This window comes from Manihot esculenta, chromosome 5 (genome assembly GCF_001659605.2).
Source record: "Manihot esculenta cultivar AM560-2 chromosome 5, M.esculenta_v8, whole genome shotgun sequence".
In the NCBI taxonomy this organism is placed as follows: domain Eukaryota; kingdom Viridiplantae; phylum Streptophyta; class Magnoliopsida; order Malpighiales; family Euphorbiaceae; genus Manihot; species Manihot esculenta.
The window spans coordinates 28,297,604-28,309,629 of NC_035165.2; the positions used below are offsets into that span (position 1 = coordinate 28,297,604).

The following is a 12,026-nucleotide window of genomic DNA, read 5'->3' on the forward strand; positions in this document are numbered from 1 at the left end:
TTTCGCTATTTGTTTGGATTTCTCTTTCGCCGGTGCTGTGGTTGTTTGGATTTCTTTTTTTATCTTCATTTTGTTTTTCTTGTCACGTAGGTTCTATGGCTTCATTGCGAGGGAACTGCCGGTTGTTGTTAAATCTAGGTTCGATAAGGGTTCTGATCAGTTTATAAAAAAGGTCTTCTTTACGGTAATGTGGCATCTGGGGACTGCGCCACTATGTTCGGCAAGTAACACTTCCGTAAATTATTGATAGGCCGAGCTCTATCACGTCATCTTTTGGTCTGTTGGACGATCATTTCTGATGACTTTATTCTCTTATTGGAGTTTGATTTTTCTTAGAATGTACCTTTTCTCTTTTTTCATATGATTGGTCTTCAGTCGTGTGTCTATTACTTGCGTTTCGCTCATTTTTTATTTTCGGCAATTTTTATAGTGATGTGTCAATGTAATGGTGGATATAGCGATGACGAAATTGACATGATATGAGAGATGTTTCGATTTATTTGAGTTTAATTATGTTTTTTTATTTGGTTGATTGTATTTAGTTTTATTTTATAATTTTATTAGTTTAATTTATTTTAATTAAATTTTTATATTTTGCCCTCATTAGTTTAAAATGTAATTTACTATGCTTTGATAAAAAAAAATAAATTATGTTAAAAGTAAAATAAAATTACATAGGGCGGTGATAACTAATTTATATGTTAATTATAGAATAAAAAAATTTATTATTTAATTTTATATTATTAAAAAATTTATTAATTGATATTTTATTTGAAAAATACAGTGATGACCTCCCTTTAGCTCGTAGGCTGAAAATAGGGGAATTTTACTTATTTTTCTATTTTTCATGGCTTTTTTTATAGGGAATGAAAAAGTGACTTCTACTTTCAAAGCTTTTACAACTCTGGTCAGGTGCATACTTTTCTGAGATCAGCCCAAATCTTATTGACGATCCTGGCTTTCCTTTGATTGGCTTTTCCCTTGCTCCAGCCTACATCCCCCACAGAGATCTCCCTCATCAGTCTTTTCCTTCTTTTTATAATCACGACCTTTTAAAAGATTTATTAATAAGTAATTATTCCATTTAAAAAAAAAGTAATTATTTTAATATTTAATTATTAAATATTTAAATATTTAAATATTTAATTATTTAATTATTTAATTTAAAAAATTATTAATTGATTTTTTAATATTATAAAAAATATACTAATTAATTTTATCATATTAAAGATGTTTAATTTTTTTAATTATATTTAATAATTGAAATTAATGATAAATTAATTATAAATATTTTAAAATGTTAAAAATATTTTAATATATTTTTTAAATTGAAAAAATTAATTAATAAATTTTTTTATATAAATTAAATATTAATTGATTATATAAAGATAAAAGGATAACGCGCATAAACAAAAAGAAAATATAGATAAAAAATAAGATATGGTGTTTTTTTTTAATGAAAAATACGAGGTAGTATGTTTTTTTTTTTTTTTTTTTAAAAAAGCCAATCAAACTAGCACAGGCAATTTCGTAATTTGGGCAAGAAACCAGTCTACTTTCGCTAGCCTGCCACGGCGACTTGTCTTTTAAACCCCAAGCTCTCCCAAGTTTTAGCGGCTTTCTGTAAATTCTCGCCTCTTCAATCTGAGACTTTCCGCTCTCTCCCCTCCAGAGACTTGGAAGATCTCAGGAACTCACTCCCTTTACCAAAATACCTAATTCTTTCCTCCGTCAATAATCTTAATTGCGACCAATTTTGATTCCTTAATCTAGTTCCGCGTTTCAATTCCACCCTGCCGTCTCCGATTGACTGATTTCTTCAGTGGAAATGTCGTTTATTTTCTTCTAGGGTTTCCTAGATCTCCTCTCCCACTTTCCGAAGCAAGTATTTACCAGATCGTTTTCAACCTTATCAGAATTGCTGATATGGCTATTCGTGTTACCATCTCCTTCTCTGGCTATGTTGCCCAAAACGTCGTTTCCGGCGCCGGCAGCCGGGTTGGAAATTGCCGCTCCCTCTACGAATGTTGGGTTCGTTCTCGCATTTTCGCTTCCCCTCCCGTGCAGAATGCTGATCTCGAACCCCCTGCACCAAGGACGAGGGACTTCCAATCAGGTTACCGGCGCCCAACCCAGAAGCCTAACTCCTTTGCGAAGAGTTGGGTTTCGAGATATAGTACCACCGCCGGAGAAATGTTCGGAGATAATTTTAAGAGTCCGATTGCTGTCGGATTGGTCTCGCTGATGAAGTCAACGGCTGGGATTTCAGCTTCTTCATCATGCACAGGCGTTTTTGGAATTTCGCCGCTTAGAACAGCCTCGATCCTTCCCTTTTTGCTGGGTTCCAGGTGGCTTCCATGCAATGAGCCGGTTACTGGGCCGAAGAGTATTGACGTGGATAGAGGAGGGGCAGTAAGTTACCTAAGGCATGAGAGTAATAGTACTGTGACGTTGGAGATTAACGGGAAGGAGTTTGACAAGGGCGGAAGCTGGTTATCCAAGGTGTTCAGCTTTTGCTCGGAGGATGCCAAGGCCATTTTTACGGCTGCCACTGTTAGTTTGTTGTTCCGGTCGGCTTTGGCGGAGCCCAGGTCAATTCCCTCAACTTCTATGTCACCTACTCTGGACTTGGGTGACCGCATTCTCGCGGAGAAGGTAAACATTTGTACAATTTAGCTTTTATTCAATATCCTTTTTTGGCATGAAGTACATAAGCTTTGATGTACTGTTGGAAATGATATCCGATTTGATGATGAATTCCCCCCTGTTTTGGTGTATCAGGTTTCATACATTTTCAGGAAACCAGAACCTGCAGATATAGTGCTATTTAAGGCACCTCCAATCTTGCAGGTATTATATGGAATGGACTTTTCAGGTGAACATGATTAAGGTTTTGCTCTTTCCAAGACTTTATTTCGCTGATAGTTTCTTTTGTATATTCTGTCCACGTTCAGGAAATTGGTTATAAATCTGGTGATGTATTTATCAAGAGAATTGTGGCTGTTGCTGGAGACATTGTGGAAGTAAGGTTTTACATTTTATTTAATGATTCAACTTTTTAGTATTGTTATATTCCCTTGTCTTCAATTTACATGCCCTTTTGATAAGACAAGAGGGTTTACGTTCTTCATGAACGAATATCATTATATGTGGGCATTGTGTTTTGCAGGCTCGTGAGGGCAAGTTATATGTGAATGGAACTGTCCAAGATGAGGATTTCATTCTAGAGCCACTTGCTTATGAGATGGAACCATTGGTAATGAATCCTGCTCTTCTCTCATTTTTCTTTTCCGCCAGTTGATTATTTTATTTTGAACTTAATTGTCTTATTACATTACTTGCACTCTAGTAATTAAGGAAGTTGTTTTGTTTGCTTATGCAGCTTGTCCCAGAAGGCTGTGTCTTTGTGATGGGAGACAATCGCAATAACAGTTTTGATTCTCACAACTGGTAATTTAAGATTCTGTAATCCCTGAATCAATTTGTTGTTTCAGATTACCTTGCATTCTAACATTAAGTTGTTCACCTTATTTTCAGGGGTCCGCTTCCTGTCAAGAACATTGTTGGGAGGTCTGTGTTTCGCTACTGGCCTCCCTCCAAAGTATCCAACACCATCTATGATCCAAGTGCTGAAAAGAATACTGCTGCAATATCTTGATGCAAGTGCCCATTGCAAAGGGCAGGATGTCGGATAACTTATTCATAATGTCGGATAACTTATTCATCCAGATGTGATTTGATAAAACATTTTGCAACTTTCTGGCTCATAGTGGAGCCATTGTGAATATGTAGCTCTGTCATCAATCAGTTCGTTTATTCCTTTTTATTTTTTCCAATTTCTTGTACACAAGATTTTGAAAAATATGGTTTCACTAAAAAGCGCATCAGTGGCGCCAGAGAACATACGAACTGATCAAATTCTATCCTGGACTGTTGCTTTAAATCGTCTTGTCAATGAATCAGATGCTTGTCTTCTTCTTATTACCTTTTTTGGGTTGAACTCCAGGTTGGCTGTATGTTTTTTGCTGTTGACATTTTGTTTGTGGAATGGAGAGTTGAAGAATGCAGCCTAAGGTGCTAATTTTCCTAAGGGTGTGCCATTACTGAATAATTTAGTCCAACCCATGAGTAATAAGTATTTTGGAAAGGATGTTTAGTTTTTAGGTAGCAAACAAATTATCTTTTTTTGTTTCTAAATTTTATTTTGTCAACAATCCTTGCTAAAAGGTTGTTCAAATTTAATGTAATAATAGGATAAATAAAATGAGTTAAATTAAAATTACAATAGAATTTTAACAGCATCTCAATATTTGCAAAATGTAAAATCATTTAAAAAATTTGCTTTAAACAAAATTCCTACCAAACGTGTGGTAATGAAGCAGACAATCCTTAAAGTTTCAATGAAACAATCCTCCAGATTCAAATTACGAAGAGAAATAAAGAGGAAGCAAGCAAAAGGACAGAGAAAGAGAAGAGCGCAAGGGGAAGAGGAAGAGCCCCGTTTCTGTTCCTTTTCGATTTGTCTCCCCTGCCACAGCCCACGGGATGGTATGTTTTCTTGATTTGTATTCATCTTTCTTTGGTTTATTGAGGGTTGGTTTCGCCGGCTAAGATTCTCCCTCTAGTCGATCGATTTTGCTTTTTGATCTTTGTTTGTTCAGTTTTTTCAGAGCTGTGGATGCTTTGGTTGAGAGTTCTTACCACATCTGATGGTGTGCTTCAGGTAGAAGTTTCCTACTACACTTGAAGGATATGTAGTTTGCATGGATTGGTGGTGGTCCTTAGGAGAATTGAGGCCACTCTTCTGAGATTGGCTTCCCTTAAGGCCATAAAGATGTCGATGTCTCCTTCATTGCACCCTATCGCCGATGCATTGTTGATTCAGGGTTTCTGAGGTTTACATCCATAGTTGCCTGCGCGTTTCTTATGGTTTTGTAAGCTTGTTATGCTGTGGTCTTTGTCCCAGCGGTGGTGGCTTGTGAGCTGATTGGTGGCAGTGCTTGGTTACAGTGGCGATGCTAGTTGTTGGAATGTGGCTACTGGAGCTGGGTTTTATGGGTATGAGCTACTTTGGGCTTGAGTGAGTTGTGCTATATTGTATGAAAAGCATAAAAAATAGGAAGATTTACAATTTAGTCCCTAGATATTGTCATTATTAACAAGTCAGTCCCTGTATTTTCAGAAACCTATTAAAACGTCTTTATATAATCAAACTGTTAACAAATCAGTCTTTCCATCCACTATTACCCTCTTTTCTCTTAAAAATAAGATGAAAAGACCAAAATAACCTTAGTGTAACTTTTCCCCAAATCGATAATCTCTCTTTTCAAATCCCTATCCTTTCTCTTCTCCCGAAAATGAAAACCTCTGTTTCGAAATCCCTAATTTCTCTTTTCTTCCCAAATCGTTAATCTCTCTCTTCCTAAATCCCTAGCTTTCTGTCTTCTCCCAAGTCGATAACTTCTCTTCTCAAATCTCTAACTTCTCTCTTCTTCCCTAAATCCTCTCTTCTCGATTTTGTTGGTTTTTATCGAAGAGAAGTTGGGTTCTGTCGAAGAGAAGTTGTGATCCCGATTTTGTTGGTTTCTGTCGAACAAGTGGGGAAATGTAACTTTTTGTGCTTTTTTTTTTTTTTTTTCTTTGGATGTGTGATCATAATATTTGTATTATAGTAAAACATGTGGGTACCACTTACTGTTACTGATAGTTTTAGTGTTTTTTTTTTCAGGAGATTTTGACTAATTAAAGAATGTGTGATTCATGTGTGCAGGTCTGAAGACATGGCTGTGGAAGAGAGATTTACTGTGGTGTTGACATATGAAAACAAAACTGATTCTTTATATAATGTCCCTATTGCAAGGTATTCGTACATATCCTTGTTGTCTGATATTTATAAGTTGTTTAACATAGCTGCATCGTTTGTTACGTTTGTTACTGGTAGTGGGATGAGTGTAGAAAATGATGATGATTTAATGTTGGCTTTTGAGTTGTACAAACGTAGTCATAAATTGCCTTTGACTGTACACGTAAAGGGGGTCTCTTTGAACACTGAGATGTCTGATGATGACGATGTTTGTATTATTGGTGAGAGCAGTAATACTGGTGAGGGCAGTAACCTTGGTGAGGGTGGTAATACTGTTGAGGATATTAACCTTGATGATGCCTTAGGTAGAAACACTCCCCCATTAAGTAGGGATGGGTCCACAAGAGGTAGGGGCAGGAGTATGCCATTAAGAGGAAAGGGAGGAAGAATCAGTTTTACTAGAGGTAGAGGGATAAGACAGGAAAGTGTTAGTGAAAGTGGGCAGTTAGGGGGAGGGGCCAATGAATCACCACAAATTGATTCTGAAAGTGATGTATCATTCAATGAAAGTGAGGTTGGAGATGATTTACCTGAAGAAGTTGTATTTGACAATGAGATTAGTACTGAGGAGTCAGATGGTTTATCAGGTTATGCTAGTGACAATGACAAAGAGATTGAAGATAGTGAGAATGAGTTTTACGATCCAAAGAATAGAAAGAAAAAATATATTGATCCTTATCATGGCATGTATGATCATCCCTTCCAACACAATGAAGGGGAAGAGATTTTGTTTAAAGAGGGCCAAGTTTTTAAGGACATTGTAACTTTGAGGAATGCGATGAGGGATTATGCTATTAAGGGGAGATATGATATTACAAGAGTTAAAAATGACTACTAGATTAACAGCTAAGTTTTCCAGTGCAGGATGTCCCTGGAGGTTTCATGCATCAGTTTTGTCTGACTAAGTCACTTTCATGGTTAAGACTTTGCATGATGAGCACACATGCATAAGACCATTAAGAAATGAAAATTTGAATTCAAACACTAAGTGGATAGTAGAAAAACTTAGGGGAAAGCTGAGGGCAGACCCTGACATGAGTTATGAAATCATGCAGCATGAGTTGATGGAAAAATGGGGTGTGGAAGTTCCTGTGTGGCAATTATATAGAGCTAAGTGCAAGGCTAGAGATGAGAATATAGGCATGCATTGTGAAAGTTTCAAAAAACTTAAGAAATATGTCCATTATTTGCAAACATATAACCCGGGTACAGTTGTAAAAATTTAGCCAGCTCCAAGGGCTAATGAAGATGATCCTTTTGTTTTTCAAAGAATATGGATTATGTTTGATGCTATAAAGTCTGGGTTTGAGAATGGTTGTAGACCCTTTATAAATTAGATGGTTGTCACTTGAAGGGTCCATATGGAGGGATTTTCTTAGTTGCAGTCATACTGGATGGAAATAGAGGTGTGCTACCTCTTGCATTTTCTATAGTTGAAGTAGGATGTGGTGATAGCTGGACATTTTTCCTAGAAAATCTTTATTCTTGCATTGGTGGAGGAACTGATAATAGGCCTTTAACTATTATGTCAGATAGGCAAAAGGTATGAATTAATATTCAATTTTTTTTCTAATTTAGCATATTGAACTATATGCTATTAATTTAAGTTACTAACTATTTTTTTGGTTGTAGGGACTCATTGATGCTGTCAAAAATATATTTTCCAATGCATCTCATAGAGTTTGTTGCAGGCATTTATACATGAATTTCAAGAAAGAGTTCCCTGGACTCATGCTCAGAGATGATTTTTGGAATGCTGCAAAGAGTACTCATTCTTATGAGTTTTGGCTTCACATGAAGAATTTGAAGCCCAAGCGAGATCAAAAGCCATATGACTGGTTGATCAACATACCCTTTAGTCAATGGACTAGACATGCATTCTGGCCTGAAGCTAAGTGTGACAATTACACTAACAACATGACCGAATCATTCAATGCATAGATAGTGAAATTGAGAGGTTTGCCTATTATCAATATTATTGAATCTATTAGGCAGAAATGTATGGTTAGGTTGCATAGAAGATTTGGTAAACCTCAAAGATGGGAAGAGATAGTTACACCAAGAACAAAGAAAGTATTGAATAAAATCATTACTGCCAGTAGGTTTCTTAAGTTGCTCCCTAGTAGAAATGAAGAGTATGAGGTTCATGAGGGTCCATGTAGGTTTGCTGCTAGTTTAGCTAAAAGAACATGCAGTTGTGGATGGTGGGATATAAGTGGTTTACCATGCAAGCATGCTGCTAGAGCAATTGCATATGTTAGGGGCAATATTGAAGAGTTTTGCCATGAATATTACACTGTGCAGTGCTATTCAAGAGTTTATGCAGGTGCCATACATCCTGTTCCTCAAACTGAGCTTGAACTTGATAATGAACACCCATCAATGTTGCCACCTCCTTTGAGGAGGCAACCAGGAAGGCTAGAAAGAGAGATGAGAGTGAACCACCAGCAAGAGGAAGGAGGACAGCAACTCTCACTTGTGCTAGGTGCTTACAAACAGGCCACAATAAGAGAACTTGTCAATATGCTGCTGTTGGGGTAACTATACCTTTGCTTGCATATAATGAATCTATTTTGACCTTTTTTACCTTTTTATGTATTTCTCTAATTGCAGGCAAATATGGCTGCAAGTCAAAAGAAAAGAAAACACACTACTGCATCAGGTGCGGGGACTTCAAGAGGGGTTAATACTAATCAAGTGGGATCAAGTGGTGGACCAACTATCTAAAGGAGCCTTTGGAATATCAAATGATCTTTTTGAGAATGTTGTTAGTTGATGGGATATAATTTGTATTGTAATACCCGACTAGACTCCGGTATCGGAATTCCTACCGTCCGGTGGAATCCCGGATGTCGAAAACCTCTAGAAGGGTAAAAGCATATTTTCATAAATGTTTTGATGTATTTTATGGTTTTACGCAAAAAAAAAAAAGGAAATTGAGTTTTAAATGAAAAAGGCCAAGGAGACATTTCCAGGTTTGGCCGTCGAACGTGGGATGGTTTAGGGGGGCAAGTTAGGCTTCCGAAAGTTTCAAAGGTTCGGCCGCCGAACCTCATGTTCGGCCGCCGAACTTGCATGAGTTTTGGAGGCACCTTAGGCTGCCGAAAGGTGGTCTGCCAGCCCCTATATAAGAGCTCCATGGCCGAAATGGGCGAGTTTTCTCCCCATTTTCGGCCACAGTGAGTTCATGCTCTCCTATGGTTGTTTTCAATGTTTTTCCTTCTGATCTTTCATGTTTTAATAAGCTTTATGTTGATTTGAAGATATTTGAACAAAAGAGCGAGTTTTGGAAGCTTGGAGACCAAAGAGTTGAGATCTCTCCCATCTCCGAGTTGGATCGTCTCTCCTCTCGTTCTTCAAGAGGTAAGAGTAGATCCATAGTTCCTTTAAGGTTTTAAACAAGTTTTATGAAGATTTATGGGGTAGAAATGCATGTATAGGTTGTGTTGAGTTTATGGGTTTACTTTGTGTTTATGAGCAATGTATGTTGGATATACATGTTTGATGTGTTGTAGATGGGGTTTAGTATAGTTTGAAGCCCCTAGGAGCTTGTATGCTTGAGAATGCATGTTGTAGAATAGGAAAATGCATGTTTGGATGTGTTGGGAGGCGTTATGCATGAGGAAGGCTGAGTTTCTGCCCTTTGGGAAGAACTCAGGTTCGGCAGCCGAAGGTTCTTTTGGCCGCCGAACCTGCCTGTGGTAGCATGAATCAGCTGCCGAACCCTGTCCCCGAAAGTGGACTTTCGGCTCTGGAAGGGAGTTTCGGCCGCCGAAGGTGCCGCCGAACATGCATGAGTTTCGTCTCTGGAGGGAACCTTCGGCCGCCGAAAGTGCCGCCGAAGGTGCATGACTTTCGGCTCTGGAGGGCCTTTCGGCCGCCGAACCTGCCGCCGAAAGTGCCCTGTTCAGCCCTCCTTTGCATGATTTCTATGATTGTTTTAAGGTGTTTTAGGGGGTTTTTGGGGAGTATTTTAGAGTCATGTTCATGAATGTTTGGTCCCTCATTTGAGTCCACCTGTGTAGGTTCGGACTCGAGGAACCGAGGACCCCAACAGTGAGTCAGTCACTTCAGAGTCAGTAGAGCTTCAGCCAGAGGTGAGTGGAATAAACACTTATGTTTTAAAGCAAATAAATATAGATTTGAGCATGTTCATGCATCACGAATGCCATGTGATATTCTAGGTTGTTTGCATTAGAATTCACGAATATGTTGCATTGCATAATTTGATGATGATGTGGATAGATGTTGGATGATCCTTAGTTCTCAATATGATACGGTATGATATGGTATGGAAGTCCGGTTGACCCATTCTACGTCCCGGCACTATGTAAGAGAAAGACCGGTTGACCCATTCTACGTTCCGGCACGTTGGAATGTTATGATATGTTATGTTTAAGAGAAAGACCGGTTGACCCATTCTACATCCCGGCACCTTGGAATGTAGATGACTATTGGTGACAATACCATCTTTGATGTGATTTGTTTGTGATGCGTTGCATCTCATGGAAGCATCAAATTAAATTGAATGTTTATTTATTCTGCTCACTGGGCTTTATAGCTCACCCCTCTCCCTTAACCCCCAGGTTTGCAGGTACAGGGTAGACCAGGAGGTCAGCAGGAGTAGAGTTATGTTATTGTAATAGCTAGATGTGGACATGAATATGATGTAATGTAAAAGTATAGTATAGAAAAGTAATGTATTGATGTTTATGGAAGTTTAGAGTTGTGCTTGACCATAGTATTATGTTAATCCCTTTCTAGTACATGATCTTAATGTTTAATGATGATTATTATAAACCAAACTTAATTTATGTTATGTCACCCCATTGGAGCATTGATGAGGACTCCAAGGTGGGGTTAATGTTTATGTTTATGAATAGTGCATGCACAAGTTGAGTTTGGTGATTGAATGGAAAGAAAAGTTCAAAATTTTTATGTATGTTGTTGATCATGTATGGGATTAAACAGGTTCACAGGATGAATGTTTGGCTTGCTACGGGTCTCGGCGGCCTTAAGTCTATCTGGATCCTAGCGCCGGTAGCAGTCCGATTTTCGGGTCGTTACATGTACATTTTGGGAAAACATGTATTTTGGGGCATTGGATTGAGCTTTTTGTCTATTTGGAAATATTGTAAATCTGTGCACAGATTCTTTTTTGGGGGAGTTTATCATAGATATTGGTACAGTGCTACAGATATTGGCCTTACTTGATCATTAAAATAGCAATAATAGATGTATGACATTGTAATGATCAAGTGTAATTTTGTAAAGTCTCATTTTGTAATATATATTTGAACAAATGCCTTTAATTTCATTTGCTCAGCTCCAATTTTATTTATTGTGCATTTATAAAATTTGTTTGTACTTGATATTAAGTTACAGTTGGATGAAATCTGTAACAGCCCGGAATCCGATACCCCTCTGTAACGGCCCGAATCGCTACCGGCGCTAGGATCCAGATCGGCTTAAGGCCGCCGGGACCCGTAGCCAGCCTATCCTGACCTCTGTGTACCTGATAAATCCCATACATGATCAAACATTTCCATAAAATTTTGAACTTTTTCACAATACTAAGCTTGGACTTTACATCTCCTGCATGCACTCTGAGAGTGATACCTACTGTGGTACCATACAGTTCCTGTAAACATAAAAACCCCTTACTGGAGCCCTCATCCAATGCTTCAGTTGGGTCATACTCATACACCAAGCGTAATTCTCATCATCATGCATCATAAAACATAAAACATAAGATGTACAAAAAAGGATAAACTTACGTTAGGGCCAATCACAAGTCTATACTCTATACTGTACGTAACTGTTACACCATTTTCTCTACACATTACCTTAACTCTGTACTATACATCATGTCCACTATTCTATACTATTACATATGCTTTTACTCTTGTCGTTCTTGTCTTTTCTCTGAGGCCCTGAAAACATGGGGGTTAGGGAAAAGGGTGAGCTACTAGAGCCTAGTGAGCAGAACAATAAAACATTTAAACCATGCTATCATGAAATGCGCCACAGCACAAACATTTCACATAACGGATTGGACATGACCTCAAAACTCCCTCTGTCGGTGCCCGGCCCCAAAGGAGCTCACACAGGACTTTCATCACATCTCATAGTGTCCGGCCCCCTAAGGAGCTCACATAGGACT

The 12,026-nt window shown here is 38.1% G+C and overlaps 3 protein-coding genes across 3 annotated transcripts; all 3 read left to right on the forward strand.

Moving 5' to 3' along the window:
• The first annotated feature begins 1,605 nt into the window (after nucleotides 1-1,605).
• On the forward strand, nucleotides 1,606-3,984 carry LOC110614958 (thylakoidal processing peptidase 1, chloroplastic). Its single transcript, XM_021756653.2, has 6 exons — nucleotides 1,606-2,655; nucleotides 2,782-2,850; nucleotides 2,955-3,023; nucleotides 3,170-3,256; nucleotides 3,383-3,450; nucleotides 3,538-3,984. The coding sequence occupies exons 1-6, from the start codon at nucleotides 1,927-1,929 to the stop codon at nucleotides 3,656-3,658; spliced, it is 1,143 nt and encodes a 380-aa protein (XP_021612345.1). The 5' UTR covers nucleotides 1,606-1,926; the 3' UTR covers nucleotides 3,659-3,984.
• Nucleotides 3,985-4,129: 145 nt separating this feature from the next.
• LOC122723669 lies at nucleotides 4,130-8,737 on the forward strand. The gene is made up of 3 exons (XM_043956711.1): nucleotides 4,130-5,058; nucleotides 5,771-7,406; nucleotides 7,496-8,737. Exon 2 carries the CDS (start codon nucleotides 5,781-5,783, stop codon nucleotides 6,699-6,701), a length of 921 nt encoding a protein of 306 aa, XP_043812646.1. The 5' UTR covers nucleotides 4,130-5,058; nucleotides 5,771-5,780; the 3' UTR covers nucleotides 6,702-7,406; nucleotides 7,496-8,737.
• Nucleotides 6,898-8,639, forward strand: LOC122723711. The gene is made up of 5 exons (XM_043956817.1): nucleotides 6,898-7,077; nucleotides 7,185-7,406; nucleotides 7,496-7,701; nucleotides 7,855-8,400; nucleotides 8,477-8,639. The coding sequence occupies exons 1-5, from the start codon at nucleotides 6,898-6,900 to the stop codon at nucleotides 8,637-8,639; spliced, it is 1,317 nt and encodes a 438-aa protein (XP_043812752.1).
• Nucleotides 8,738-12,026: the final 3,289 nt, after the last annotated feature.

Bases quoted from the DNA above. Each gene is read 5' to 3' on its own strand.
- LOC122723711 (XM_043956817.1), top strand. From the start codon at position 6,898: ATGAGTTATGAAATCATGCAGCATGAGTTGATGGAAAAATGGGGTGTG. The intron at 7,078-7,184 runs GTAAAAATTTAG...GAATGGTTGTAG, and splicing joins CATATAACCCGGGTACAGTT to ACCCTTTATAAATTAGATGG. The intron at 7,702-7,854 runs GTTGATCAACAT...TGAATCTATTAG, and splicing joins GATCAAAAGCCATATGACTG to GCAGAAATGTATGGTTAGGT.
- LOC110614958 (XM_021756653.2), top strand. From the start codon at position 1,927: ATGGCTATTCGTGTTACCATCTCCTTCTCTGGCTATGTTGCCCAAAAC. The intron at 2,656-2,781 runs GTAAACATTTGT...TTGGTGTATCAG, and splicing joins ACCGCATTCTCGCGGAGAAG to GTTTCATACATTTTCAGGAA. The intron at 3,024-3,169 runs GTAAGGTTTTAC...TGTGTTTTGCAG, and splicing joins TTGCTGGAGACATTGTGGAA to GCTCGTGAGGGCAAGTTATA.
- LOC122723669 (XM_043956711.1), top strand. From the start codon at position 5,781: ATGGCTGTGGAAGAGAGATTTACTGTGGTGTTGACATATGAAAACAAA.